The sequence below is a fragment of the Pituophis catenifer genome, unplaced genomic scaffold (genome assembly GCF_029215685.1).
Source record: "Pituophis catenifer annectens isolate HBS135680 unplaced genomic scaffold, rPitCat1.0.hap2 SCAF_6, whole genome shotgun sequence".
NCBI lineage: Eukaryota > Metazoa > Chordata > Lepidosauria > Squamata > Colubridae > Pituophis > Pituophis catenifer.
In genome coordinates this window covers 43,282,626-43,309,743 of record NW_027256886.1, presented here as the reverse complement: position 1 = coordinate 43,309,743, position 27,118 = coordinate 43,282,626, and the positions used below count along the sequence as shown (strand labels likewise).

At 39.0% G+C, this 27,118-nt stretch overlaps 1 protein-coding gene across 5 annotated transcripts in view; it reads right to left on the bottom strand.

Annotated features, from left to right (window-relative positions):
• The window catches only part of KCNIP2 (potassium voltage-gated channel interacting protein 2), a 120,872-nt gene that overhangs the window by 15,223 nt on the left and 78,531 nt on the right, over window positions 1–27,118 (bottom strand). The window contains exon 1 of one of the 5 annotated variants that reach the window (XM_070946512.1): window positions 9,899–10,001. The exons of the other annotated variants lie outside the window; for them this stretch is intronic. Coding sequence (XP_070802613.1) covers window positions 9,899–10,001 — 103 coding nt within the window. Of the gene's footprint in view, window positions 1–9,898; window positions 10,002–27,118 lie in introns of those variants that run through there. 5 annotated transcript variants of the gene reach the window in all.

Here is a 27,118-nt window from a genome sequence, read left to right as displayed (position 1 = left end):
TCATTATCTTGTTTAAAATTCTCATTGTTGCTTTGGCTCTTTGCAACTGGGCTTGGCAGCTTTTTGATATGGGTAAAAATTCCTCTTTGAAGTGTATGTGAGTTCTCAGTAATTATATGCTGCATTTGCAAAACAAGATGAGAAAGGTATTTTTTAATATTTTAGTTCATTTTCCATGAAAATAAATTCCGAAGAGTGGACATGAAACAAATAGGAAGCATCAAAACGGCTAAAAGCCTTGTCACTCTAGCTGACAATGGTGTTTTTGATAAATGTATGTGCTTTTCTTTTAAAGAGAAGCTTAGTCTACCCTAAAATTTACTAAATTTATAGTTTGGATTTCATTGCAGGCATTACAAGAGGAAGCTGCTTCACAGTGTGGATCAAGTTATTCTCAGAAGCTCCATAGTGCCTAATATAGCAATAGCACTTAGACTTAGACTTATTTATTTATTTATTTATTTATTTATTTATTTATTTATTTATTTATTTATTTATTTATTTATTTATTTATTGGTTCTATTTATATGCCGCCCTTCTCTGGAGACTCAGGGCGGCTTACAATGCGTTAAGTAATAGCCTTCATCTTTTGTATATACCTGCTTATTAGGGCTTTCAGCCCCCACTAAATGGTGTTTTTTTTTTTTATACAAAGTCAGCTTATCGCTCCCACAAGATGGGTCCTCATTTTACCTACCTCGAAAGGATGGAAGGCTGAGTCAACCGTGAGCCTGGTGAGATCTGAACTTGCAGTAATTGCAGGCAGCTGGTGCTACTTTAACAGCTTGTAGTCAACTGCGCCACCAAAGCTCTTGGATATAGCGCTTTACAGTGCTTTACAAGCCCTCTCTAAGGAGTCAGCATATTGCCTCCAACAATTTGGGACCTCATTTTACCCACCTTGGAAGGATAGAAGACTGAGTCAACCTTATTATAAATGTTTATGTTGAACATGAACCCAAGCAAGAAAGCGGCATTTTAAAAACAAGGCAGGTCCTGGAAGCGCCTCCTCTGATCTCTCCAGCAAGTGATTGATATATGCCAGCGTTCCCATTCCTTATCCAAGATGTTTTGAAAGTTGCTGGGAAGTGTAAAGGGGGGAAGATCAACCCCTGATTAGTGGTAGCTTCTTACCACCTTTATTCACATTTTTATCCCACAGCTGGCTCTTTAATTGTGCCCCTTCTTCTTAGTGCACAGAATCACCCTGTCAATTTCAATCAGGACTTTTGTCTAGTATCCATGATAGACTTGATTATGTGCAAACTTCTTGTAGTTGGACTTTTATCTTTTCTTTCCTCCCTGCAACTCTGTCACATCCTCACTTAGGCACACACTTACTCTGTTTCCTGCCAGTTTTTCTTCTGAATTATTGATGCCAGCATTTTAAGAGCCACAATCAATAACACCAGATTTTCAACCTGCCCTATAGTCCCTCTTTTTTCCTATTAATATGTCAGGTTTTGGACCACCAATGAGTTAGCCAGTTTGTGGCTTCTGGATAGTAGGAAAGATGGCAATGTCCTTCAGAACAATGGGTTCCAAGACAGCACTCCAGATACCATTAATCCCTGGCGTTACATGGCATGGTTTGTGGTGAAGCCTCCCTAAACTATTAAAACACAACATTTTTGTATCTATTTAAAAAAAGTTTTTATCAGAAGTTGTGTAAAGTTAGTATTTTTGTGTGATTAGTTTACACTCACAGCTTGCCTATTAAAGAACTCGTAGTAGTCCTTGATTTATGACCAGTCACTTAACCATTAAAGTTATGACATACCTCCCCAAAACTACTTACAACCTATTTTTAAGTTATGAACGCCCCCACACAACATGGTCATATGATTGCATATCTGGTTGCTTGGCAACTGACTACTTTTACAACTGTCTGCAGTGTCCTGTGATCACATGAATGTGATTTGCAATGTGTTTTGCTGATTTCTGGTATTTACTTTCTGTTTCTGGCAAAAAATACACACCTTGATTCATTTAACAACCATGGCATTCACTTAATGATTATGCCATTCACTTAATGACCATCAAAGATAAAAAAAAATGGTCCAGTCAAGTGATTTCTTGACTTATAACTTCTATTACCTATGACTGTAATTCCAGACTCAATTAAGGTCATAAATCAAGGATTACCTGAATAGCTTTTCAGCAGCTATTGTAAGCGATGACTATCTAACAAACTAAACTTCCTTTTAGTAATTTCATCTTAGACCTCTTTCATCTCCATCCAGTATATAAAAAATGCAGTGAGAAAATCTATTGTTCAATAATCTGGCAATGACAATTGTACTATTTTCTCTCTGAATTAATAGATTGGTAGAGAAAAGAAAGACATTGGGAAGATCTGGAAAAAGTTTTTTGTATAATAAAGTCTCTTTTGCTTATAATGATTACAGTAAAGGTTTACGGTGTATTCTTTCCCAGAGTAGTGCCTTCCAGATGAAATACAACTTCCATTATTTTCTGATAGTATGATTATATCATGTCAGCCCTGTGAACTACACTATATAAAGTTTTCAAGCTATATTTAAAATAATGAACAGAAAGAAATCAGACATCAGACATGATAATTCATGTCTGGCCTAACTTTTAAATTTGAATTTTAAATGGGGGATTTTAACTGTCGGGCCAAATTGCTTAATATATTTTTAAATTGTTCTTAAATTTTGTATTGTATGTTTTTTATCTATGGCTGTTCACCGCCCTGAGTCCTTCGGGAGAAGGGCGGTATATAAATTTAAATATTAAATTAAATTAAATTAAATAATTAAAAAAAAAATCAACGAGAGAACATTTTACTAGCCCAGAACACTTCCTTGTTGCTGGCTTCAAGATGGTCATTCTTTGGGGGGGGGGGAACCCATAAGACACATTATGTAGCTGAACTCAATTTATTAAGGAAAACAATAACAGAGTTGGAAGGGACCTTGGAGGTCTTCTAGTCCAACTCCCTGCTTAGGCAGGAAATCCTATACCACTTCAGACAAATGGTTTTCCAATATCTTCTTAAAAACTTCCAGTGTTGGAACATTCACAACTTCTGGAGGCAAGTTGTTCCACTGATTAATTATTCTGTCAGGAAATTTCTCCTTAATTCTAGATTGCTTCTCTCCTTGATTAGTTCCACCCATTGCTTCTTGTCCTGCTCTCGGGTACTTTGGAGAATAGCTTGACTCCTTCTTTTTGTGGCAGCCCCTGAGATATTGGAACACTGCTAGGAGTTTAACAACTATTTCTTAATCACCATAATCTTTAGCACTGTTGCTTGCTACATCTCAGTAGTGGGTTTCAATTTCGAGCACTACTGGTTCGCTCTTGGGCGTGGGTGCGTGCTTCTGCGCACGTGATGCTTTTGCGCATGTGCAGAAGCTTCTGTGCATGCGCAGAGATGTCTGGGTAGGTGGGCGGAGCCTCCCGCTGCCACTGCTACTGGTTCGCCCGAGCTGGGGCAAACCGGTAGCAACCCACTACTGATACATATGTTAATTAACCTATTCAAGATTGCCTATCAGTGTTTCTCAACCTTGGCAACTTTACGATGTGCGGACTTCAACTCCCAGAATTCCTCAGCCAATGGGATTGAGAAGCACTGGTGTATATTATGTTGAACAATTGTTTTGTGAATGACAACTATCAATAAATAAATGACTAATTTTCTGTTCTCATTTTATTTTCCTGTGTTTTTTCTTTTACTCCCCACCTCTCCATCTCTCATGAGCCATGAAAGCTTATGCTATAATAAATGTATCAGTTTTAAAATGCATCAGATTAACTCAAAGAATTCTCTGGAAACTTGTAGTATAGGAAGATGATTGGTTGTTTTCCTTTTTTTTTTCATGCTGCATCAACAGTCTCCTGATTCAGCAACTCTCACCTTCCTCATTTTGTCCCTTTTTCTGTTGGGCAGCAGTCAAGAAAAAAATAAAAACAGCCCACTCTTTGGCACAACCACAGATATAGGGTGATTGATTGTGGTGGGCTGATGAAGGGATTCTATCCATTAAAGTCTGTAAGCCACTAGAGGATTTTATTTCACTAGGGAGCATGATGCAGCAATGCTTAGGAACACCCTTATGGTCAAAAATAACACGGGGAAAGAGGCAGAGACAGTTTTGAGTGCCGGAGACATGAGAATCAGTTTGGGCACAGTTGCAGGGACTGACCTACAAGAGTGTTCCTTAAACCGCTCCAACAATGTGCTTCCTTGTTGGGAAGAAGGAAGTCCATATATGCCATAGAAATCTGGAGCATCGATATATATATTCGGTTCTGGGCTTTTTTCTTTTCTAACAGCTAGCAAGCTCTTACTGCTACAAAAAACCTTGGTTACGTAGGGAAAACCTGACTAGAAGAAAAACACACATAAACCCTACGAAGAAGTAAGAAAATTGATACTGTACCTTTACAGGGAGGATACATAAGATATGGGTGTGGCCTACTGATGAAAGCAAACGAGCTAGAAATGGATCTATTTAGGTCTCTCACCTAGCAGTAAGAGCTTGCTAGCTGTTAGAAAAGAAAAAAGCCCAGAACTGAGTGGATGTGATTCTACTGAGCTGGAGCTACAAAAAACCTTGGTTACGTAGGGAAAACCTGGCTAGAAGAAAAACACACATAAACCCTACGAAGAAGTAAGAAAATTGATACTGTACCTTTACAGGGAGGATACATAAGATATGGGTGTGGCCTACTGATGAAAGCAAACGAGCTAGAAATGGATCTATTTAGGTCTCTCACCTAGCAGTAAGAGCTTGCTAGCTGTTAGAAAAGAAAAAAGCCCAGAACCGAGTGGATGTGATTCTACTGAGCTGGAGCTACAAAAAACCTTGGTTACGTAGGGAAAACCTGGCTAGAAGAAAAACACACATAAACCCTACGAAGAAGTAAGAAAATTGATACTGTACCTTTACAGGGAGGATACATAAGATATGGGTGTGGCCTACTGATGAAAGCAAACGAGCTAGAAATGGATCTATTTAGGTCTCCCACCTAGCAGTAAGAGCTTGCTAGCTGTTAGAAAAGAAAAAAGCCCAGAACCGAGTGGATGTGATTCTACTGAGCTGCAGCTACAAAAAACCTTGGTTACGTAGGGAAAACCTGGCTAGAAGAAAAACATACACATACATACATACATATATACATTATACATATATACATATATACATATATATACATATATACATATATATATATAATAAAAAACACATACAAAAATTGGAAAGGGTCTTGACTGGCACTTCTCCTTCCTCAACAGGTCTTCTGGGGAAATGCACAGTTTTGTTCTAACTCTGGTAAAAAGAGAATCAACAGAATTCACCAACTAGGGATTCAGTCTCTCAGATAAACTTATCAGGCTAATGTTTACCAGGAAAAAAATAATGCAGAAGAAAGCAATTCTGCCAAGTTTAGGAGTGAATAAAGCTTTGATCTCTCCTAATACAGTGAGGTTTTAGGCTATATTTATGGTATCGTAAATAGTATCTCAAGTTGACTTTGGCTGGACTAACACAACATATTTTGAAAGTGGACCAAATGTCACACTAAATCCATACTCAGAAGCCAACCTGACTAGCAGCTGATATTTGTTTCAGTACTGATGCTTGTTTCAAACACCCTACAAAGCACCTGATTAAACTGGATGATAACACAACCCTATCACGCATCCTTCCCCTACGTGCCCAACAGAGTATTTGAACCATGAGGAGACATCATTCTGTCTAATGACAGGCAGAATCATACAATTCAAAGAAGTCATTTAGATTATCAGATCCAGCCCCCAGCTCAATAAAGTAATCCAGATTAAAGCAAGAGATGATTGTCTAACCTACCCCAAAGTATGTGGGTAATTAAATTCCAGTGAAGGAAAGTAGACTGCTTCTCAGGACAATTGATTCCAGAATCAAACTTGTTTTAGCAATGTTTTCTTAACATTGAAACTACCTTTTTCTTCTTACAGTTTGAGTCTGTTAGTCTGAATCTTGCATATTCTATTCTGATTTATATTATCTATTTATAAAATTTATATAGTTGCCCATCTCACTGAAGCAACTTGCGGCGGTGCACAACAAATGAGTAAAACCACGTATTAAAAAAGCCCACAGAAAAAACATAACAATTTTATTAAAAATATAAAAATCACATTAACAGTAAATATTATAAAATAGAGAAGCGGAGAATGGATTCTGACTCTTTTCTATAGCACAATGTTTAATTTATTATCCCGTCATCTGAATACTACCCATTTCACTCAGCATCTTATCACCAGATTTAGTTTTCAGTCCTCTGACCAACCGTTACCTTTGTCTGAACCTTCTTAACATAAATAGCTGGAAGCATACACAATACCTGAGGTGCAGTCTAGCTAATGCAATGTAGAGTGGAAAAATAATTTCCTATGCTTTAGAAACTGATCTTTTATTAAAGCAATTAAGTTGTATTTGCCATTTTTTGCAGTTATATCACACTGCTGATTCATTTTCAGTTTATAATTGCCTACAGTTCCAAGATCCATTTCATAGCTATTGTTACCTAATCTTGTACCCTTTGTATCTATCTGTGCATTTTATTTTATTTTTCCTTGAAGAGCTTTTAAATAATTCTTTGGAAATGTGGAACCCTTCTATTCAAGAACAATATACCTTTGGTCATCAGTGTTGGGAAGAGAAAATAAGAAATGGACAGATATTGTCTTTCTATTTCACTTGTGAGTTTTTAGATTGGACTTTACCATGGTGTGCTAAACCAGTCCTTATGGCATACTTCTTATTCAGTGTTCAAGCCTTGTTCTGCCATTTTTAGAAAACAGAGAGACTGATATTGATGAATATCCCTTCTTAACCTTTGTACACCTGACAAAAATTCAAGTACCAAGTGCTCTTCTTTCAATGGACGTATCTTTTGAGTATTTGGTGGAGAACATACACACACAAACTAGACCAGTGATCGCTAACCTTTTCTGGACTGAGTGCCCAATGCATTTCCTAACCCCCAAAATGCAATGCATGCGCAGCCCCGGTGCATGCATGTGCCCCCCGCACACATCCTGTGCATGCATGCAGGGCCCCCCATATGTGCCCCGTGCATGCACGTGCAGCTCCTACCCGTGCCCCACCCCCATGTATGGGCATGTGGACCTCCGCATGCCCCCTGCCCCCTGTGCATGCGCGGCAGAGACCTGAAGACCAGCTGGCTGGCGGGAGGCGCACGCGCAAGCACGGCGGAGCTGAATTGGGGTGACAGCTTTCATGCCCACAGAGAGGGCACTACGTGCTACCTCTGGCACACGTGCCATAGGTTCGCCATCACGGCACTAGACCAATGTTTCTCAACTTCAGAATGTTAAGATGTGTGTTGAACTATACCCATTTAAAAATTGTTGAGGTTGAGAAACACTGCAATAGACAGTTCTTCTGATTACTTGGCAAAACTCAATTTCACCTGATTTGGAAATTGCTCCTGTTCCCACTGCTTTTTTTCTTGTACATGGTCAATCTATTTCTCTGTTTAGGAAATATTTCTAAAAGGATGATCCAGCAGGTCGTGGGTTATCTAATTTGCTTTAAAACCCTATTGCAAAGAACTTAAAGAATCAGGTATGAATAAATTAATCTCCTTTGGAATGTCCAGGGCTTACCTTCTGAAATTTGCAACTGCTTGTTCCCTCTTCTCTAAATAAAGGCACCACCTGCCCTTTTGCTGAGGTTAGCAGGAAGTGCAGGTCCACACTGTGTTTAATTAATTATAGTCTGATTCAAGAAGGAAACCCCTGGAAGTTCTTTTTAGAAAACTGGCTGGGAGATGGGGGACAGATTCAAGAAGCTGTGAAGACTTTTTGCTTTTCAGACTCTTTCTAACTGTATTTTCAACCTGACAATTCTAAATATGTCAAATTGCTATTCCTTTCACTCCCAACTATCCTAATCTACATAAATTAAAGTTATTGGTAACTCAGTATGATGAAGTCCAAGATAACTACATAAAATCAAGTTAGAAAAGGCTGATCTGCAGCCATGGATGTCTGTAATTACAAAGGCATATGAACCAACTCATATAGTAGTGTCATAAAGATGCATAAGAAAAAAGAATGAATCTCTGCAGCAGGATTTGTATCCCCATCTAGAAATGCAAATTTTCTATATCTTCTACTGTGTTATAAAGAAATGTGCATATCAGACTAAATGGGAGGGTGGATACTTTTGCACTTCTATGTCCAAATTTGTGTGTTCATGCTTTATAGAAAATTCAAATTCTCTCATCACTTGTGCTGAAAAACCGTACCATAACTCTCATCATTCTCAAAAAGAATAGCTGTAAGCATGCTGGTTGGGGATGATGGGGAGTACAATGCAACTCCTCTCAGGGCATCAGGTTGGGTAATGCTGCCATGTGCACATAATGAACAACTGCATTCATTTTGGTATAAAACTTATCTAAGAAACCCTGAAGATAAAGTCTGGCTTAGTCCACACCTTGTTTCCACTAGTTAAATCAACTGGAAGTGACTGGAAGTTCTTTTCCAGCAGACAAATGTCTGGAAAATTCCAATGTCAAAATAACCAATAGGATTCTGGGGAAAAAACTATGACCAAGATGTGCATAAAGATATAATAGCACAAAACCCAATGCTAGAGGCAAAGGGGAGGTCTTATTGTCCCAGTAAAACATAATCTGTTTTCATGGAACTTGAATTGATGCCAATAGTACAAAAAGTCACATAGAATCTAAATTCATACAGGTATTAATGGGCAAGCAAAATGTAAACTGGCCTAGAACCTTCTCATTTACCCAATTGTTTGGTACTAAATTGCTTCTTTAATTTTATTTAAAGATTTTAGATCATGTCCATAATAAGCAATTGTCTAAATCACTGGCAGGAACATAAAAGCAGACCATCATTAGAGAAAATGTATGCGCTAATTCTTTATTTACCCCATATCTTATTCCTGTGCTAAAGAAAATAAATAGATTCACTTAATTATGTAGAGATCATACATTCTATAATGTCTCTAGCCCTCCAGTAAAAGAACCAGTGAGGACACCCATTCTTTGCCTATGTCCTAGAAGTTCTAACTAAAAAAAAGATGCTTTCCTGATCTTTCTGAAAAAAAGAAAAGAAAAAGAGGACAAAAATGAAAAAGGGAAGGGTATAGAGATCTCAGCAAACTTTCAGCAATGTATACAGATTTGCCTCCTACTAATTAACATATATTATAGAAAACTCCCTCTGGACAGTCAGTCCAACTACTCTACATCTCTAACAAAATGAAAACATGCATATAAAAAACCATTATTTTCACCATATACTTCACCTATTCCTATTCCTACACAGTCCATTTATCCTTAAACATGTATACCATACCAGAAATATTTTTCACATGTGCATGAACACAAGCAAAAAAGGACCAATTTGGCATGCCTATTCACATACCAGGTACAGAGTTAGAGAAGATACTGACACCAAGTACAGCCCTAAAAGTTTGCCACGACTGGTGCCTGTTTGACGGACCTGCCTGCTTTGAAATTTTGTTTACTCCAAGCTATTTCAATCCTCAAATGAACACTGAATAGCAAGAAAATACCATGGCTTCCATTTCTCTCATCCAAGACTGGCTTTGCTGCTTATTCCCAGAGTATGCATCCAAAATCATGTCCTTTGGCTGCTTCCACCCCATATGGGCTGTGCTCTGTGCCCCATTTCTATATCCTTTAGCATCCATTTAAAGTCCTCCAGCAGAACCTCTGCAAGTATCGTCACTATGTAATAAAATATTTAACTACTCATTATTCTGATTAGAATGATCATTTTCACTAAGTAAAGCAGACTCTGATACCAGCCCTGGAAGTATGGAATTACTTCCCTCTCCCTCCCACTTTCCCTGTACATTACCTTCCAAGGAGACAGGCTCAAAGAGCCCAAATTGCTCCAGCACTTTAATGAAGAGGACCAGAACCACCAAAACAGCGATCATCTCCAGACCTTCCAGGTTCATGGTGAAAAGGACTCATGGCATCCAGCCCCCAGCCCAACCCAATCTGTTCCCTCACCCCAAGTTAGCCAGGGCTACCCACACGGTTGTGGATTCTTGCATCCTATGCCTCTGCTTTCAATCCTGCTGTGTAAGATCACTCTGCATCAGAATCTGTACTAGGGCATCTCTGGCCCTCCCCAAAGGACTTTGCCTAAAGAAGTCACAGAGGAGAAGAAGAAGAGGGAGTTTGCCCTTATTAGCTCAGAGGCTTGGACTCTAAGCTACATTTGCTTGGCTTACAAAGAAGAAAAAAGGCGGGAGGGAGTGTGGCAGACCAAAGAAAGCTTATATGAACAGAAGGGAAGCGAGATGTGCAGCAGGAGCCCTGCCCTCCCATCCCATTCCAATGACACCAACTAAATCGATTTGCTTAATGCAGTTGCTAAGGAGATGGGAGAGTTAAGAGGATCTTGGCTTACATTCAGGGAGGTGGAGTATAATTGGGGAGGGAGTGTTATGCAGAGTCCCTCCCTTGTGTGACACCTCAGTATATCAAATCCCAGCTCTCCACTGAGAAGAGACTTGGGCCTAGATTGACTGCTCTGGTACAACTCCTGGGGCAAAGGAAAGAACTTAATGTCCTGCAAACTTTCAGAACAGTCTCAGCACTCTGCTCATCATCCATAATTCCTTCATACCCAGCCTACCCAGACACCGATATCTTATTACATGTGGCCTCTTCCCAATACTTCTTCCTGTTGTTCTTCATAATCCTTTTAGACAAATTCTCCATTATTTCAAGTATTTTTGCTATCTCACCTGGGGGAGAGACAACAATACTAGTACTTCAAACTAGTTAAAATAAAATAAAGTAAAATCCATCAAAGTCAAAGTATCAATGATAAACACAGAGGAAACCCCAGCAGACTTTTTTAAAGAACTGACCTCTATGGAAATACTGCAGATTTCAGGGTTTCCTCTTCAAAAATGTTTCATTAACAGTTAAAGGGATAACTGACTGGGGGAAGATGTTATAAATGGCAATAGGGAGATATATTTCTTCATGTTGCTTCAGCTGCTATCTGTAAATTAATATACAAAATACACAATACCAAAAATTTAAAAGCTGCCACTTCTGCAGCATGGTTAAAGGAAATTGCCAAAAAAAAAAAAAAAATAGCGTTCGTCAATTCTTTAAGCACAAAATGTGCCAAACATTTGTAAGATTCCCTTCTTGTTCACCTGCCAATTACTTCTATTTCAATTTTTTACAGCGTGATAGGAAAAACATAAATTGTTGTTATTGTATGGCTCCAGATGTACCGAAGTGTCTGCAGTCCCAAGATTTTCTAATTACCAGCCTAACTGACACCTGATTCAGTATGCTGAAGGATCTGCCTGCATCAAAGTCAAGAAAAATGCCAGGCCTGGTGCCAGGATTCAGAAAAAGGAGGAGGCTCTACCCAGACTATGCACATCACTCAGATAAACATAGCCCAGGGGAAGCTGCCAGGCTGGCATTGGCGTCAGCTCTGCAGGCAGAAGAAACTTAAAACAAGAGCCCCAACTCTGGAAGGCAGGAAGAAGGCAATGGTGCCCCACATCACAAAAGCTGACTTCAGTTGGTTATTATCTCTTGAATAGTTTTACTCTCCGGTTACTAACACATTACAAAAAACACAAAAATAGGAGGAAGAGGAGGAGGAAGAATGGAGTAGAAGTGACGATGCTGGCCTAGAAATAGGGAGATTGTGAGTTCTAGTCCCACCATAGGCCTGATGAGAGTCAGTTTGGTGACTTTGGGCCAGTCACTCTCTCTCAGCCCAACCTACCTCACATAGGAAGAGGAAAGAGTATTAGGTACACGTTCATACCTTTGAATTACCGATAAAGTAATAAAGACTGGATTTTAAAAAATCTTTAAACATGCCTTTAAACATTGGAAAAATGAGTGACCGGATAAGTAGGTAGGTAGGTAGATCTTCACTTTGTTTTTTGCCAAATTTTTTAGATGTTCCAATATCAAGAATTGGATGTTACATTGACGAACTTGGCTGATGAAGCCAAAGGAAAGCCATATGTGAAAAACATAAACTGAGATATAGTAAATTTTAAATATATGCAGAATAATTATAATAACCATACCTGTATGGAAGATGCAGCAGATAGCATGTTAGAATAAGTAAAATAGGAATGTAAACCTGGAGCATCAATAGTTATAAAACTTAAGTTTGAGGAAGCAGGCCTTTTTGCCTGGAAGATGAATACTGAATTGGTACTGAAAGATGTCGGAACACCTGATTTTCTACCTAGTGCACAATAGCAGTGCAAACATGTCTTTACTACAATAAAGCAGCTTGTTTTCTGTTCCTTTGCAACACTCGTTACGTTATTTAATTTTAATCCTATGTAGTGACGTAAGGTACACGATATAAGTATAAAACATCCACAGTAATTCTAATCATAAAACCAAATGAAAACAGGGACTTCTTACATAAAGTAAAAATAAAAATGCTGCCTACCTTCTACATTTTTCATGAATTGCAATTTCCAAATACTTTTAAAGAGTTGCTCCATTTACAGCTTATTCTGGTAATCAAGAAAGGAAGTAAAGAAAGCATGAAACTTAATGGAGTCTTAATAGTTTCATTTAAGGGATTCTGAGTCTTTGTATCTTCCGCCCCCCCCAGCTGCTTTTTCTGTGGATTTCTTGGTATTCTCTGAGCTTGGTTGTTTGCTTGCAAATGTTTTGTTACCAGACTAGGTAACATCTTCAGTGATAGAAATGAGTGGGGTTTGCTCTCTGTTTATATACCGCAACCTGCTGTTAGTGTTGATGGGGTGCTGCTTTCTCCTTGGTAGTTCCTTCATTAGGCTGTTGTTTACTGCTTGAGCTACGTATGTTCTCTGCTATTTCTTTTCCTGTACCAGTTTTGGCTAAGGTCGAGGGAGATGTAGAAGATGGCATGAACAGCAAGAGTCAATGTTGCAGCACAGAAAGATCATTGCCCCTGCATTCTAGTCCCTTCTGTCCTATCTGACTTTTCTTCTTGTTCCCATTGCTGACCAAGCACGCTCAGCCTGGTCCTTTCTGAGGCAGCTGCCGGCCACGGGAGGCTTTCTTCCCCATGAAGATGACCTCACATGACCAGCAGTTGCTTTGCAAAGGGCTAGGGCAGGCACGCCTGTCAGCAGCAGGAGCAATAACACAGCAAAATTCAGCTGGGGAGGCCGAACGCAGGGTGGTGAGGATGACTGGGACTGGGCTGGGGCTTTCCAAGGTGGATGTGGCTTTGTGCCATGCTGCTGGGGCTGGCTGAGGCTTTCTGAAGAGGCTGCAGCTTTGTTCCGTGCTGTTGGAATGGTTGGAGCTTCCCACAACAGCTGCGTGTTTTGTGCCATTGCTGTTGGGGAAGGCTGAAGTTTCCAGGGGTGGCTGTGATTTTGCACCACACTGCTGGGGTGCGCTGAGATTTCTTGGGGCAGCTGCAGCTTTGTATCATGTTGCTGGGGTAGGCTGGGGCTTCCCAGAGTGACTGCAATTTTGCACCCTGCTGCTAGGACAGCAGGGGCTTCTTGGGGTGACCACAGTTTTGCACTGTGCTACAATTTAGGGGCTTTTTGTACCTCCAGATTAGCAGCACACTAAGAAACCACTGATCCTCAGTAAGCAAACAGCTCCAGAGCCATGCAGGAAGAGATGACGGGGAGGGGGTAGAATAGGCAGTTTGGGGGATTTCAAAAGTAAACAGTCCCTTATCTTTCTCAGGGCTGAGAGAGGCCAAGCTGGAAATGGCTTGGATTGGAGTGAGTCCTTGCCTAAATAGTGGTAGAATTGGGTTAACAATGGGCAACAGGAAGTGCCAGGATTGTTGTCACTAAGTGATGCGATTACATGACATTGCACTTTAACACTGCATCACCTAGCAATGGAAATGTGGATCCCAATTGTGGTCATAAATTAAGGACTACCTATAGAGGAAGGGGATTACAGAATAAGATCTAAAAAGTTGCATGTTGTATGTACCACAGACAAAAGAAATTTAGACATAATGGCTGCATTCAAACAACAAAGAAAGCCAGTTTGGTCTATGGTTAAGGCACCAGCCTACAAACCCTTAGGCATGAAAGCTGGGCCAAGTGATTTTTGGGCCAGTCGCTGTCTTTCAGAATAACTCGCCTCATAGGATTGTTGCAGGGAAAATAGGAGGAAGAAGGTGTACTGGGTATGTTTACCATCTTGAATTATTTATGGAAGTAATAAAGGTTGGATAAAAATAAAATTTAAAAAATCCTGATCATGAAATTAATCTATTTTTTAGATTCACAAAACACATTGAAAATAACTAACCAGATATGCCAAATTTATAGAACAATTAAAGTGTTAACTATAAATTAAAACACAAATCCAGCAATAGCATTAATCAAATTTAGCATATTGTACAAATGTAGCTGCTAGGGAATCCTTTGGTCCAGAAATACCTGAGCAACTTGTGATATATTATTGCAATACTGTCTATCCTGACAGGTTATCCCATGGTAACTGATTGCTGTTTGTTAGAGTCAGCAAACAGCAAATACTGTTTATTACTAAACAGTAATAAGCTAGCTCTTAATGTTTCATTCTTCAGCTATTTATACTATCAATATCGCATCTGGATTCTGTACCAGGGAAACAGGTACATAGAGATATATCTAGAGCAGGGTGGCCTCTTGTGGCCATCTGGCAGAGCCAGATGCAAGATGAGCAAGAAAAATTAGTGGTTTGGAAAAAAGATAACTGCTTAAAATAGAAAAGGAAGGTAATTGCTATCTATCCACACCGTATCATTTATTCCTCCACATTTTTTATTCAGGCTGCAGTTTTATACTATTTATCTATCCTGGGAGAAGTGGAAAAACTAGAAAGCCTGCTTTCTTCTCAATAGGTATGCATAGGAATGAATGCCTGTAAATCCAGACTGCAATTCAAAACTCAGTTACTCAAAAGTAGGTAGAGGTGAATTCTAAGTAGACCTGTGGATGATTGGGCTAGTGCTAGAATTTCATCTAGGTACAAATTGCAGTTGGCTTATGAGAATAAAGAAGCAAGCAACCAGTGATTTTCTGTTTTCAGAAATATAAAATGCAGCCATTTATCTAGTACCAGCAGGCTTACAAGTGTAATTCAAGATGCTGGCTGTCACCTCATGGCCTAAGAACCGGTTATCTAAGGGACCGTGTGTTTCCATAGTTTCTGCCTGACCTGCATGATCAGGCAGAGTTGGCATGTTCCTGGTCCCATCTGTTAAACAGTGTCATCTGATAGGATCTAGGAAGCATGTCTTTTCTGTTCCAGCACCTGCCCTCTGGAAAAACATTTCCTCTGAGTTCCATCTGGCTACCACCCTGTTCATGTTTAGCTCTGCCTCAGGACTTTGATTACATTGAATGGTGGATTCTGTATACTGTACTGTTTTTAGAATGGATGATTGCTTTTCTTCCCAACACCCGTGTTTTTTTATATATATAATTTTTGGTAAAGATTTCATTATTTCTATCATTCGGAATGATTCTAAAGTTGGATAGCCTTATAAAATACATACATACATACAACTTCTGATGTTATGAAATTACCTTGGAGCTCTTCTAGTGCAGCTTCCTGCTTTGAGTAGGTATTTTTATACTATCCTAAACAAATAGCTATCCAAACTTTGCTTGAAAACCTGCAATGATTGAGGACTCAAAACTCCAGTAGGTAGGCTGTCCACTGTTCAATAGATCTTGCAGCCAGGAAATTCTTCCTTATTTTAAGTTTTGATCTCTGTCTGTAAAGCTTCTACCCATGATTCTTGTCCTCAGGAATCATGGAGAATGGTCTATATCTTCTACCTTGTGACAGTCCTTCAAGTATTTGAAAATTACTATCACATCTCTCCTTAGCCTTTAGGCTAAGTATATCTAGTTTCTTAAACAGTTCTTCATAGGAGCCTCCAAACCCCTCACAATCTTTCATCATGTTTTATTGTATTTTCATGACCAGATCTGGAACCCTGCATTCCATATGTTAGTTAGTTCCATAACTGAGGCTTAAAATTTAAAGAATAATAATTGTGCTATGCAAGTCTTGTTGATGGGACAATTGAAAGAGACTTAGAGGCAGTGTCTCGCCCCCAAACAGCAGAGGTCCTCTTGGCCTAGCCCTGCTATTAGCACAGGCACAGGAGGCAGAAAGAAATTCAGAATTATATATAAGAAGTATCCCATCAAACAGTCACATAACCTTTTGTACATGATTCATCCATTCTACACTCCCAGGAGGAGAAACTTTTGCAAAATATTGCACAGAATATACAAGGAAGGCATAAAGAAGGTATCAACATGAAATTACTTGTATCAAACAGCAGGGCTTACGACCAAAATTGAGCCCAAAATTTATGTTGCTAAGTGAGACATTTGTTATCATTGTCTCAGTTATATTTGTTAAAATTAAGTGAATTTTACCCCATTTTACAACCTTTCTTGCCACAGTTGTTAAGTGAATCACTGCAGTAGTTAAGTTAGTAACATGGTTGTTGAATCTGGCTTTCCCATTGATTTTGCTTGTCAAAAGGCCGCAAAAGGGGATCACATGACTTTGAGACACTGTGACTGTCATAAATATCAGTCAGTTGTCAAGCATCTGAATTTTGATCAGGTGATTATGGGGAAGCTAATGGTCATAAGTGTGAAAACTGGACATAAATCAGTTTTTTCAGTGCCATTGTAACTTTGAATGGTCACTAAATGAATAATTGTAAATTGAGGACTACCTTTACAATACCCTCTACTCAGTGGTAAAATCCTCCGCAGGTTTCCACCGGTTTGCTGCCCACGCATGCGCAGTGCACCCCAAATGCACGCTTCGTGCGCATGCGCACTGTGCACCAGACACATGCTGTGCATGCATGCGCAGTGCACGCCAAATGCATGCTTCATGCAGGAAAAGGAGCCTTTTGAAGGTAAGTAGAACAGCGAGGGGAGGGAACAGCTGTGCCGCGTGATTTAGATTAGCTAGAAAGCAGGATTTCCTGCTTTCTAGCAAATATAAATCGTGCGGCACAGCTGATCATCGGAAATACCAGTTTGGATGAACCGGTAGCTTTTTTTTACTACCGGTTCACCCGAACTGGCTCGAACCGGTAGCATTTCACCCCTGCCTCTACTGGCCTAAAAAGAGAGTCACTTTAAAAAAGAGTTACAAAGTATAGCAGGTACCTAAACTAGGCTGATTTTTTAGCCATGATGTCCACAAGGAAATCTGAAGTTTTGAACCAGTTACTTAATAGACTAGACTAATTTAGAATCAGATTTAATATTCAACACCCAATAATGGACCAAATCTTGAACCATCTCTGCAAAGATGAATCTCCTATAGCTATTCATATCCCCAGCCATACAAGAACAAAAAATGGACGATTCTAAGACTTCAGAATTAATGAACCTCTCTTAAGAGCAGATTCAGCTTTGAAACTTTTTAAAAACTTTGATTGCAAATGTTTGCTACAATAATAATTATTCTAGTAGAAATAGTTAACAGTTAATTTGATCTGTACTACTTTCAAAAAGTTCATTTTGCATCTTCCCACCCCAAAGTCAGATTACTCATACTGTTCTAAGCACTTCTTAAAAGTTTTCATACAGTGATGTAGCTTCTTTAGGGCCCTTGGACATAGCAGAGCAATCACCAATCTGCTTGCAGAATGAGAATTCTGTAACTTTGGTTTGCTAATAATATAATACTATTTAATAAACTAGATATATTCCACAAAAATTTTAATATAATCTAATTGAATACATTGGTTTTTAATATAAGCTCCTGTAGTTATAAATAAAATAATTTAAGTCTTTAGCCACCCATAAAAGTATGATTTTACCATTGTTATAATGATTGTAGGAAAGTTAAAGCATTTAAGATAATAACATACTTTTTACAATTTCTTTCTGAATATAAATAAGTTTCAAATTTTATCAATGTTTCTTTTCTCCATTTTAACGCTTATTATGTTCAAAAATTATGCAAAAAGATTATGTTTCAAAGAAAGGTCTTGGATTGTGATTAAAAATAGTTAAACATTTCAACTTCCATTAGTATAATGGTATGTGGGAATGATCTTGAGAGACAGAGGAAAGAGATGCTGCCTAGGGAATGATTAGATAAGAGGATGCACAGTCCACAGCTACATAATGGGCAGAAAGGCACTTCCCTAACTTCTCAGGCTGAAAAAGAGACAGCAGGATATTTGTACTATCAGACTTGAAAGATTCCATTAATGTAGCCTTACAATAATGTAGGATTAGCTCATCTGGTCAGTTTCCCTTCTGGACTATCTAAGAAGGCTGACAATTATACAGCACTGTACAGTGTGCAGCAGATGAAGTGTCCAGGGTGCTGAAACTGTTGTTCATACCTGTTCGAGGGACAAGATTCGATACTTTGATAACACAGCTACCTGAATAATAAACAGTATTAAGTTGAAAGAAGTTGCGTTTATTTTATACCTTCTAAAAATTCACCTCCTCTTGTGAAAGACATGACACTGCAGGAGACACAAACATTAGCACAAACATTTTCAACTCCAATGGACTAGAAACCAGGGCGCATTACTGGTAATAAGGACACATTTCTTTCTATCTCTCCCTCCTTTCATTCAGATTGAGTGCAATAGGATATTTTGGTCTGACTGGTGTAACCATCAAATCATGCCTGATAGGATATATATAAACTCGTGTTAACCATGAGTTTCCTGATTAAATTGCAATCGCATAGGAAGGAAAACAGAAATAGCCCAGAAATGAGATCACAACTGCAATACACAGGGCTGAAAAGTTTTATTTATACATTTGTTAAATGTATATCTTCTTTGAGGATATCAACGTAGCATACATACCATTCTTCTTCCAATATGTACCCAGGGCAACCCTATGAAATACAATAGGTCAGACTGCGAGAAAGTGACTGACTCAAAGTCAAAATAAAAAGGCTATTAAAGAGGAAACTTTGTTTCAGAAGAGAAATTTGTTTTTCATACTACAAGTTAAAATGCACAAAATTGTCACCATAGTATCAATATTAATTGTGTTCACACTGGCATCTTATTTATGAGTTATGCTATATCCTTGCCCACATATAAAACCTTAGTAGATAAATCTACTGTATCATATTAATGCATATAAGTAAAGTTCCTGATGTTAAGTGAAAGCTAAGCAGAATTTTCTCATTTAACAAAATAATATCACATTTATCTCACTGCCCACTACTTCAAAATCTATATTTAAATCATGTGTATAAAGCAGTTGGAGACGTATGTGTGTTAAATTTCATATTCCTATTTTCAGGTATAATTAGTAATTTCATGAGTCAAGTGCCTGTAGAAACTGTCAAGACAGTCTTATAAAACTGCAAATTAGAACAAAAGACTGCACAAGGAAGACATTTCTTAATTAGCATTCATTAGGAACTAGATTTAAACAGCCATTGAATTTACAGTAAACAGAGACAATAAAAAGAACATATCTGATAAGCTCAGATTTTGCAGTTTTTTACTCAGTTCTACTTTCAAGATGGCTTCATTTTGATTATGGAAATGACCATAATTACCATAATATAAAATTGAGCACATGTTTTTATGATGCTTGACCTTTACATATGAGGATTTAGCTGATTCTAATTATTAAGTTGGAATTGATGGCAATCTAAACACAGTGGACAAGCTATCAGTAGAGGCATCAAGAAATATTTTATATTGGCCATGCTAACTGCAAATTCTGGGAACTGTAGTTCTAGTGTTATCTAGAGTGTTGTCTAATTGGGAAAGTCTGGTATAGATCATTAGTAAAAAGCAATTCCATATGTGCCTTTACTTTATATACTTTGTACATATAACATTAAGGTCATTGAAGCAAAAATGAATAAGCAACATTACATCAGTGCCACTGGTTTATTTCAACATGTTCAGGAGTCCATGGAAAAGAAAAGAATGGATGGATGGATTTCTATAGCCGCCCATCTCAACAAGTGACTTTGGGCAGCATACATTATAATGTAACATGGAGCAAGGTGGCTATGTGTTTACAAATTGTTCCTTTTTTTGCATGGAATATGAGTAGAGAAGCACAATGACTTATATTGGTGCAATACATACAGCAGCTCAGGGCAGGGCAATAATTTTTGCTCCTTATTCTCATCATTTCAATGCCAGTAGGTCAATTCTGATTGCAGAAAATCTTCAAATTATTTTCTAGAATTGGGGAACAGAACTGACAGTGTGAATGTGCCCTATATCATTTATGAAAATGAATGCATATTAATTCTATCTTTAAAAAAGGTCTAACATGCATTGTTGCCTCTAGACAAATTGAGCAGCACATATAAATCTAATAAATAAATTGTCCTTTGTGTACATGCTAAATAAATAATACACATTACAATAGTAACGACTTTAGAATACCATCTAGATCAGAGATCTTCAAACTTGACAGCTTTAAGACTTGTGGACTTCAACTCCCAGAATTCTCCATGCTCCATGCTCTATGCTGGCTGGAGAATTCTGGGAGTTGAAGTCCACAAGTCTTAAAGCTGCCAAGTTTGAGGAACTCTGATCTAGATAGAAATAACCTGCTGTCCTTGAATCCATCAAACCCAGAATACAAAGGTTTTAGCTACAACAACATAGGACTTTATATAACATGGTAGAATGAGATCACCTAATCTAGTTCCCTGCTCAGTACAGGAATCCCCAGAAAGAAATAACATTGGATGAACACAAAAAAGTTGGCAGCACATGGTAGTGATTTCCTTCCTTAAGCTCTGCTCATGAAATACTGTATAAGGCCTTGTCTTAATTGTTTCCAGAATCACTGACTCTGTACTCTATACGCAGCTCTGTGTTTCCTGCTACATCTGTCTTTTGGACAGCTACATGCTGATTAGAAATGAATGACTACAAGGTACATAAGGATCTGTATTACTCCTTCTTTTTTGGCAGTTCCTCTGGACTCAGTCAAAGGGATATAATTTAGGATAGTGACACTCATACAGTTTCTCCCCAAAAGCTGAAACTAGAAGCAAGGCATAAAGATTTACTAAATTCCCCCACTGAAGCTCACTTTTTTTCTTTTCCATTATATGGTACCTCAGAATTTTTCTACTACTAAGATGGACTATGCATTAACATTCAAAAGGAAGAGATAATTCCAGTTCCATTACATACAATTATAAGAGTGTTCCTGGCACAGGAGCTAGTTACAGGACTATCCCATTAAAACATCTGCATTTTCTCTCATGCAGAAATATCTTTGGTCTCAGATTCCCATCCTTATAATGGAAGTGATAATGACTTTCTTCACAGAGATATTTGAAGCAATGAGATAATGAACAGTAAAATACTTGGCACATTGAAACTGTGAACGAATTATTTATAATGAGTGACATTACTCTGAATGTTTTACACCAGATTCATAAAGAAATTATCAACAAATATCTCCAATAATGTGGAACACACAATCTACAAATTAGGTAGGATGAGATAAGACTCTAAAATGACCTTGGTAGTTTTTTAAACAGTTTTTTGTTTTAACAAAAACAAATAAATCACATTTGTTTTCCTATTTATACCTGGTCTCCTGGTCTGACTTGATTTCTTAGCAGCCTTGAGTATCACTGATCATTAAATTTTTCTGAGCTACAGGTAGTTGCAAGGAATGGGGGGGGGAAACAGTGTTTTGATGTGCTTTTCTCTTCTGAGTGGTCAGTCTAATCAGTAGGGATAGTAAGGAGAAGTCAAGCCATCAGGAAATCTGCCAAATGATCTCATAGGCCTTGGTTCTCAGTCTTCTGTTGTTTAATACCTTCATGAAGCTGCTAGAAGAAACCAACCATCAGCTTTTGGTAAGGCATTGTCAGCGTACTGATAATACTCATTTATACATCTGAACTCTGGGCCAGGCAGACTTGAGGAGCCAGTGCTTTGAGGATGTTAGAATCTGAATGGGGAGAAACAAAACTGAATCTCAATCACTTGTCATGATGATGGATTTGAAAGACAGTTATTTCCATGGCTAGGCAGTGGAGTTCGTTCTCCAAGTCAGAGGTTGTTGTGACTCCGACCTCCGAGCCCATCTTATCGGAGGGAGAAGACTCCGAAAATGAAGGAGAGGAGTTGGCAAGGCCTCCCTCTCCAGGAGCCTCCTCTCTGGCAATGCCTCAGGTGTCTTCCAAAGGAGAAGAGATAGGCCAGGAGCCAGGCACTTCCGAGCAGCCGCAGTTAGACAGCAACGGAGATAAGTCTTGGCTGGATCCCCAACAGCGTTGGAAAGACAAGCGCACACAGCAGAGAAGGAGGCGTGCCAGAAATTAAGCTGAGTCACTGGACCACACCCCACAGTGGATAAAAGGGGGTGTGTTGGCCATTCAGGCTTTGTGATGGACAAAACTGAAAGCTAGAAAGTCATTCTGCATTTCTGGAACTTTGTTATATGCTCTGCTTGGACTGATTTTGTGGACTGGACTTGACTATTCTTTGGCTTTTGTGGACTTTGATGTTTTCGGTCGGAGGAGATAAACCTCCCTTTGTAAGTAAAGACTGTTGGCAAGCAGCCACTGGGTTGCTGCCAATTCTGTTATCAAAGGAAATTCTTGTCTGCTGGTTTATTTTAACTCTTAGTTGACTGCTGGTGTGCGTGTGTGAGACGGGGACAGAACAGAAGTGAACTGCAATCCAGGGATTCACTTGGATTCATAGCTTGATCAGCAAATGAAAGCTGTGGCCAGGAGACCCTTTATACAGTTGTATCTTGTGCACCACTTGCACCTATGTGTGGAATAGGTTTGCTTTAGTTGTTTTGTTGCTTTAACTCATTCCCCACTGTGTTACCCACAAAGACTATTTGGACGTTTCAACTAGTCCATCATGTTGTGGCCCAAGTAATCATATACATATCTAGGTTTGTGGCGACATATTCATTGACCCTTATTGATTGTAGTTTATTTTTTAAAAAATTTGATTTATATGCCGCCCTTCTCAGGAGACTCAGGGCAGCTTACAATGCGCTAAGCAATAGCCTTCATCTTTTTGTATATTTATACAAAGTCAGCTTATTGCCCCCACAAACTGGGTCCTCAATTTACCTACCTTAGAAAGGATGGAAGGCTGAGTCAACCTTGAGCCTTGGCGAGATTCGAACCTGCAGTAATTGCAGGCAGCTGGTCTTAATAAACAGCTTAATAACAGGGTGCCTTAGACCACTGTACTACCAAGACTGTTTAATAATTCAATAAACTGTGGTGATAAAAACTATGATTTAACATGATGTGTGTGTGGAGTCTTAAAATGGCATGTTTTTCCTGGATTCACAGTGTTTTTCATTACTTGGGCAAGAAATTAGTGGTAGTTTAGCTGTGGACAGGAATTCAGGGATGTTTTAAAAACAGAAAGTGATGGTAATTTCAACAACTGTACTGGTTAAATCAGTGTGGTGTACTGTTGGGTCATTTTCTTGGTGCTGAATGACAATGGCTGAGAGAAGGCAGTAGCCATATGCCAATAATCTGGTTCCTTCTGATAATTTGAATAGAGTCATAATAACTCATTATTTTACTAATGCAGTAACTTCTTTTGAGCCCTATAGCCCCTCAATTTACTGAACATAGATCTCTCTTTGGGAAATGAGGTATCTTCTTGATGCAGAAGATAACCTTCCACTCTCCAATTAATTGACAATTTAAATAGGTACAATTCTTCCAAGCAAATCTCTCAAAAAATTCCCTTATATTCAGAAGGGAATACAGCTAGAAAATAGAGGCATCTCTCTGGTTCAGCCTTCAATGAAGATCATTCAGCATCCATTTAAAATTGCTGTTCATTCCTGTCCTGGAGATACTGCCTCAGACTATGTCCAATCTCTAAATAGTAATGTTTCACTTCACTGTTCCATATGTGTGTATGTTCATGTGTACAAAATTGTACTGTAAAATAAAATGGTAAAAAGAAAACTCGGTCAAAGCTTCTGCAATTTGTTATGCAATAATAAAGAATTAGGAGCTGCTTCAAAGAATGGAGAGCAAAGGGACACACCTCCCCTCTCCAATATTGCTAGCATCACAGACATTAGCATGACGGAAGAAGAGATTATGGCAACTCTCTGTAAAGTGTCAGCTAAAGCAACCCTGGAAAATTGATACAATTGTAGTCCCATCTCTAGGGTTTTACAGACGTTATGGCAAATAATATCTACAAGTCTCAATTTTACAGGCAAACTGTTGGAAACAAAAACTATGTTTTTTATTTCCCTAACAAAGTGAACAGACAGTTGTATATGATGCATATAGTTCAGTCTGTCCAGTTCCAGGAGTTGAATAAGAAAGCATTAAATTCAGAAGCTAAGCTTATTTAACACACATAACACAGTCATTAATAACTAAGGAGGGCATATTCAGAATGCTTCACCCTACACCCCCACCCCCATGGCAACTGATACTGGAATTTAGATTTCAAGGTTTTCAGAACAAAAGAAGGAACTGAGTTCCACAAATTCTAAATGCAGAAATTTAGATGCAGAGAATGTCCATCAGACCATAGATCAGTTTGGCATGAGGGTTTTTTTTTTTTAAAGGGAATTGTGCTGGTTTAGAAGGAAGGCCACCATAGCCCAGTATTTTATTCCCACTATGACCAGTCAGAAAAATCTATAAAATACGGTATAAGTAAAATAGCCTCCTATTAAGGATGCACTTTTGCAACTATAGCAAGAAGAACATTGCTTTCAACACAAAACACTGATGCACGATCATTATCTGATCATTATCAGAAGTCATCAATATCCCTGAAAAAAAATTAAGTCCTTGTGGATCATTAGCTTCCTATATGGTGGGGATATTCCCAAGAAAATGGGTACCTGAGAAAGAGTAGATGCTACTGAAGACAAGTAGTTTATGCAAGATATATGCTGATAGTTCAGAATGGAAAAAAGACTAAAAACAAGGGAAAGAAACCAAGAGTGAAGGAGGTTGGGGGGCCCTTCTCCCACTTTCACAGACATGTCTGTCTGCCTGCCTGCCTATTTGTCTGCTATGAAAGAAGCCATTCCTTTCTGCCCACTGCCAGGTCCTCCCAGCCCACACCTACCTTCAATGCCACTGAGGATCTTGAAGCATTTTGTAGTGAACCAGTAGGATATGATCAGGAGAATGATGATTAGGGAGGCATACAGGAGGCTGTCACTATGGGGGGATTCCTTCTCCATATCGCCATGCCAGGTATGTCCCCTCTTCTCCTTTTGCCTGGGCTCCCTGAGTCTCTGTTACATTAGCTTCTCCAAGGCAATCTAGAGCTCTCAGCCATGCACATGAACCTGGCTCCCCTGACCAATTACGTTAATTGCTCTCCTCCAACACATGGCGCCTATCTAAAAATAACTGGCTGGCCCGAGGGGAGCTGGGGGGGGGGCGTACAAGAGATAGGAAGAGAAGATATGTTATTGGATCAAGATTGGGCCCTGTTCCACTGACACTTCCTCCATGAATTGGCTGCCATTCTTATTTCTCTAATGCTTGAGCCTTTTTCTGTTCCACAGCAATCATTTCTGCCTGGCTGATCAGAATTTCCCCCTTTGTTTTTAGTGAGCTTTAATAATAATGAATTGGAAAATCTTAAACTGTACTTAATGATACTACATGTATTCAGTGATTACAAATGTTTGGCCGTTAGTGGGTTTTTCTTATTTTTCTTCGGCCTTTCTGGGAGACAGTGTAACTCTCCCCTCTGGGCAATATTGTCCTTCAGGAGTGTGAAGATAAGGAGCCAGAACCCCAGTGGTGGATTTCTACCGGTTCGCCCCGGTTCGGGTGAACTGGTAGTGGCAGTGGCAGGAGGCTCTGCCCACCCACCCAGACGTCATGTGTGTGCAGAAGCGCCCGCTTCCGATTCCGAACCGGTAGCAAACATAAGTGGAACCCTCTACTGCAGAACCCTAGCTATATAATCTCAATTTTCTCTTGTATTCATATTTGATTCTTCCTCATATAGTCCTTCCTTTAATACTATAGCCTACAGCTCAGGATAGTGAGTTGGTTCACTATCCTAAATCCAGAGATTAATACTTTCTTCTTATTTAGTCCAGAAAGCCATAAAAGGTTGCCTATGACACCCTCAACATAGCTTGAGAACATGTGATGCTGCTAATTTCCTAAGCTAACAGGCACGGAATTGGTCAGCAGTTGTAATATCATGTGTATAGTGCTCTGAAATTCATGGTTGTAGAAAGGGGGAATCTAAATTTATTAAACAAAGAGATTCTATCAAGTTAGACCAATGTTTTAACTAGCTCAGTAGTAGTAATATATGTCTATGATTTCTTTCTCAGCCATATCTAGAGAACGGATAGAATCTCATATCAGTTGCTAGTGCAGTTATATTGAAATTACAAATTCAGAAGAATTATTTTGCAAAGTTACATGTGCAAATATATTTATACACAGAGTCATTTAATTTTCACTCACCTCCAAATATCTAAAACATTTGCATCTAAGTACAACAATTAAACAAATGGACAAAAACAGTTCAATAAAGAATAAAAACATCAGTTATGTGAATTGTGATAGATCACTGGCATCCTTCAGTCTCAAGAGACTATGATATCGTGCTCTGGAAAGAGGTCCTAAAACAGCATCTAGTGTGACTAAAAAGGCCAATTTGAGAGTGGCAATCCCTTCCACACTGAGGGCAGATACATTCTGTCTCCTGCCCAGCCCCCAGATTTTGCTGGTTCCGGGACTGCCTCTTTGCCTCAGCCTGCCGAACAAGTGTCTCTTCGAATCGGAGAAGGCCATGCTGTGTCTTTAGCCTCCAAGCTGAACAATCAGAGGTCAAGTTCTTAATGTCCATTCCCAGGGCCTTTAAGTCCCTCTTGCAGATATCTTTATATCACAGCTGTGGTCTCCATCTGAGGTGCTTTCCCTGCACAACAATACAGGAGATCTTTCGGAATCCGACCATCAGCCATTCTCATGACATGCCCCAGCCAGTCTAGACATCTGGGATATTATTGTGATAGTAGCTCTATCAAAGTAATTCTCCTGTCTTATGTTTACAATCATTCATCAAGCTTTCGTATCGCATAGA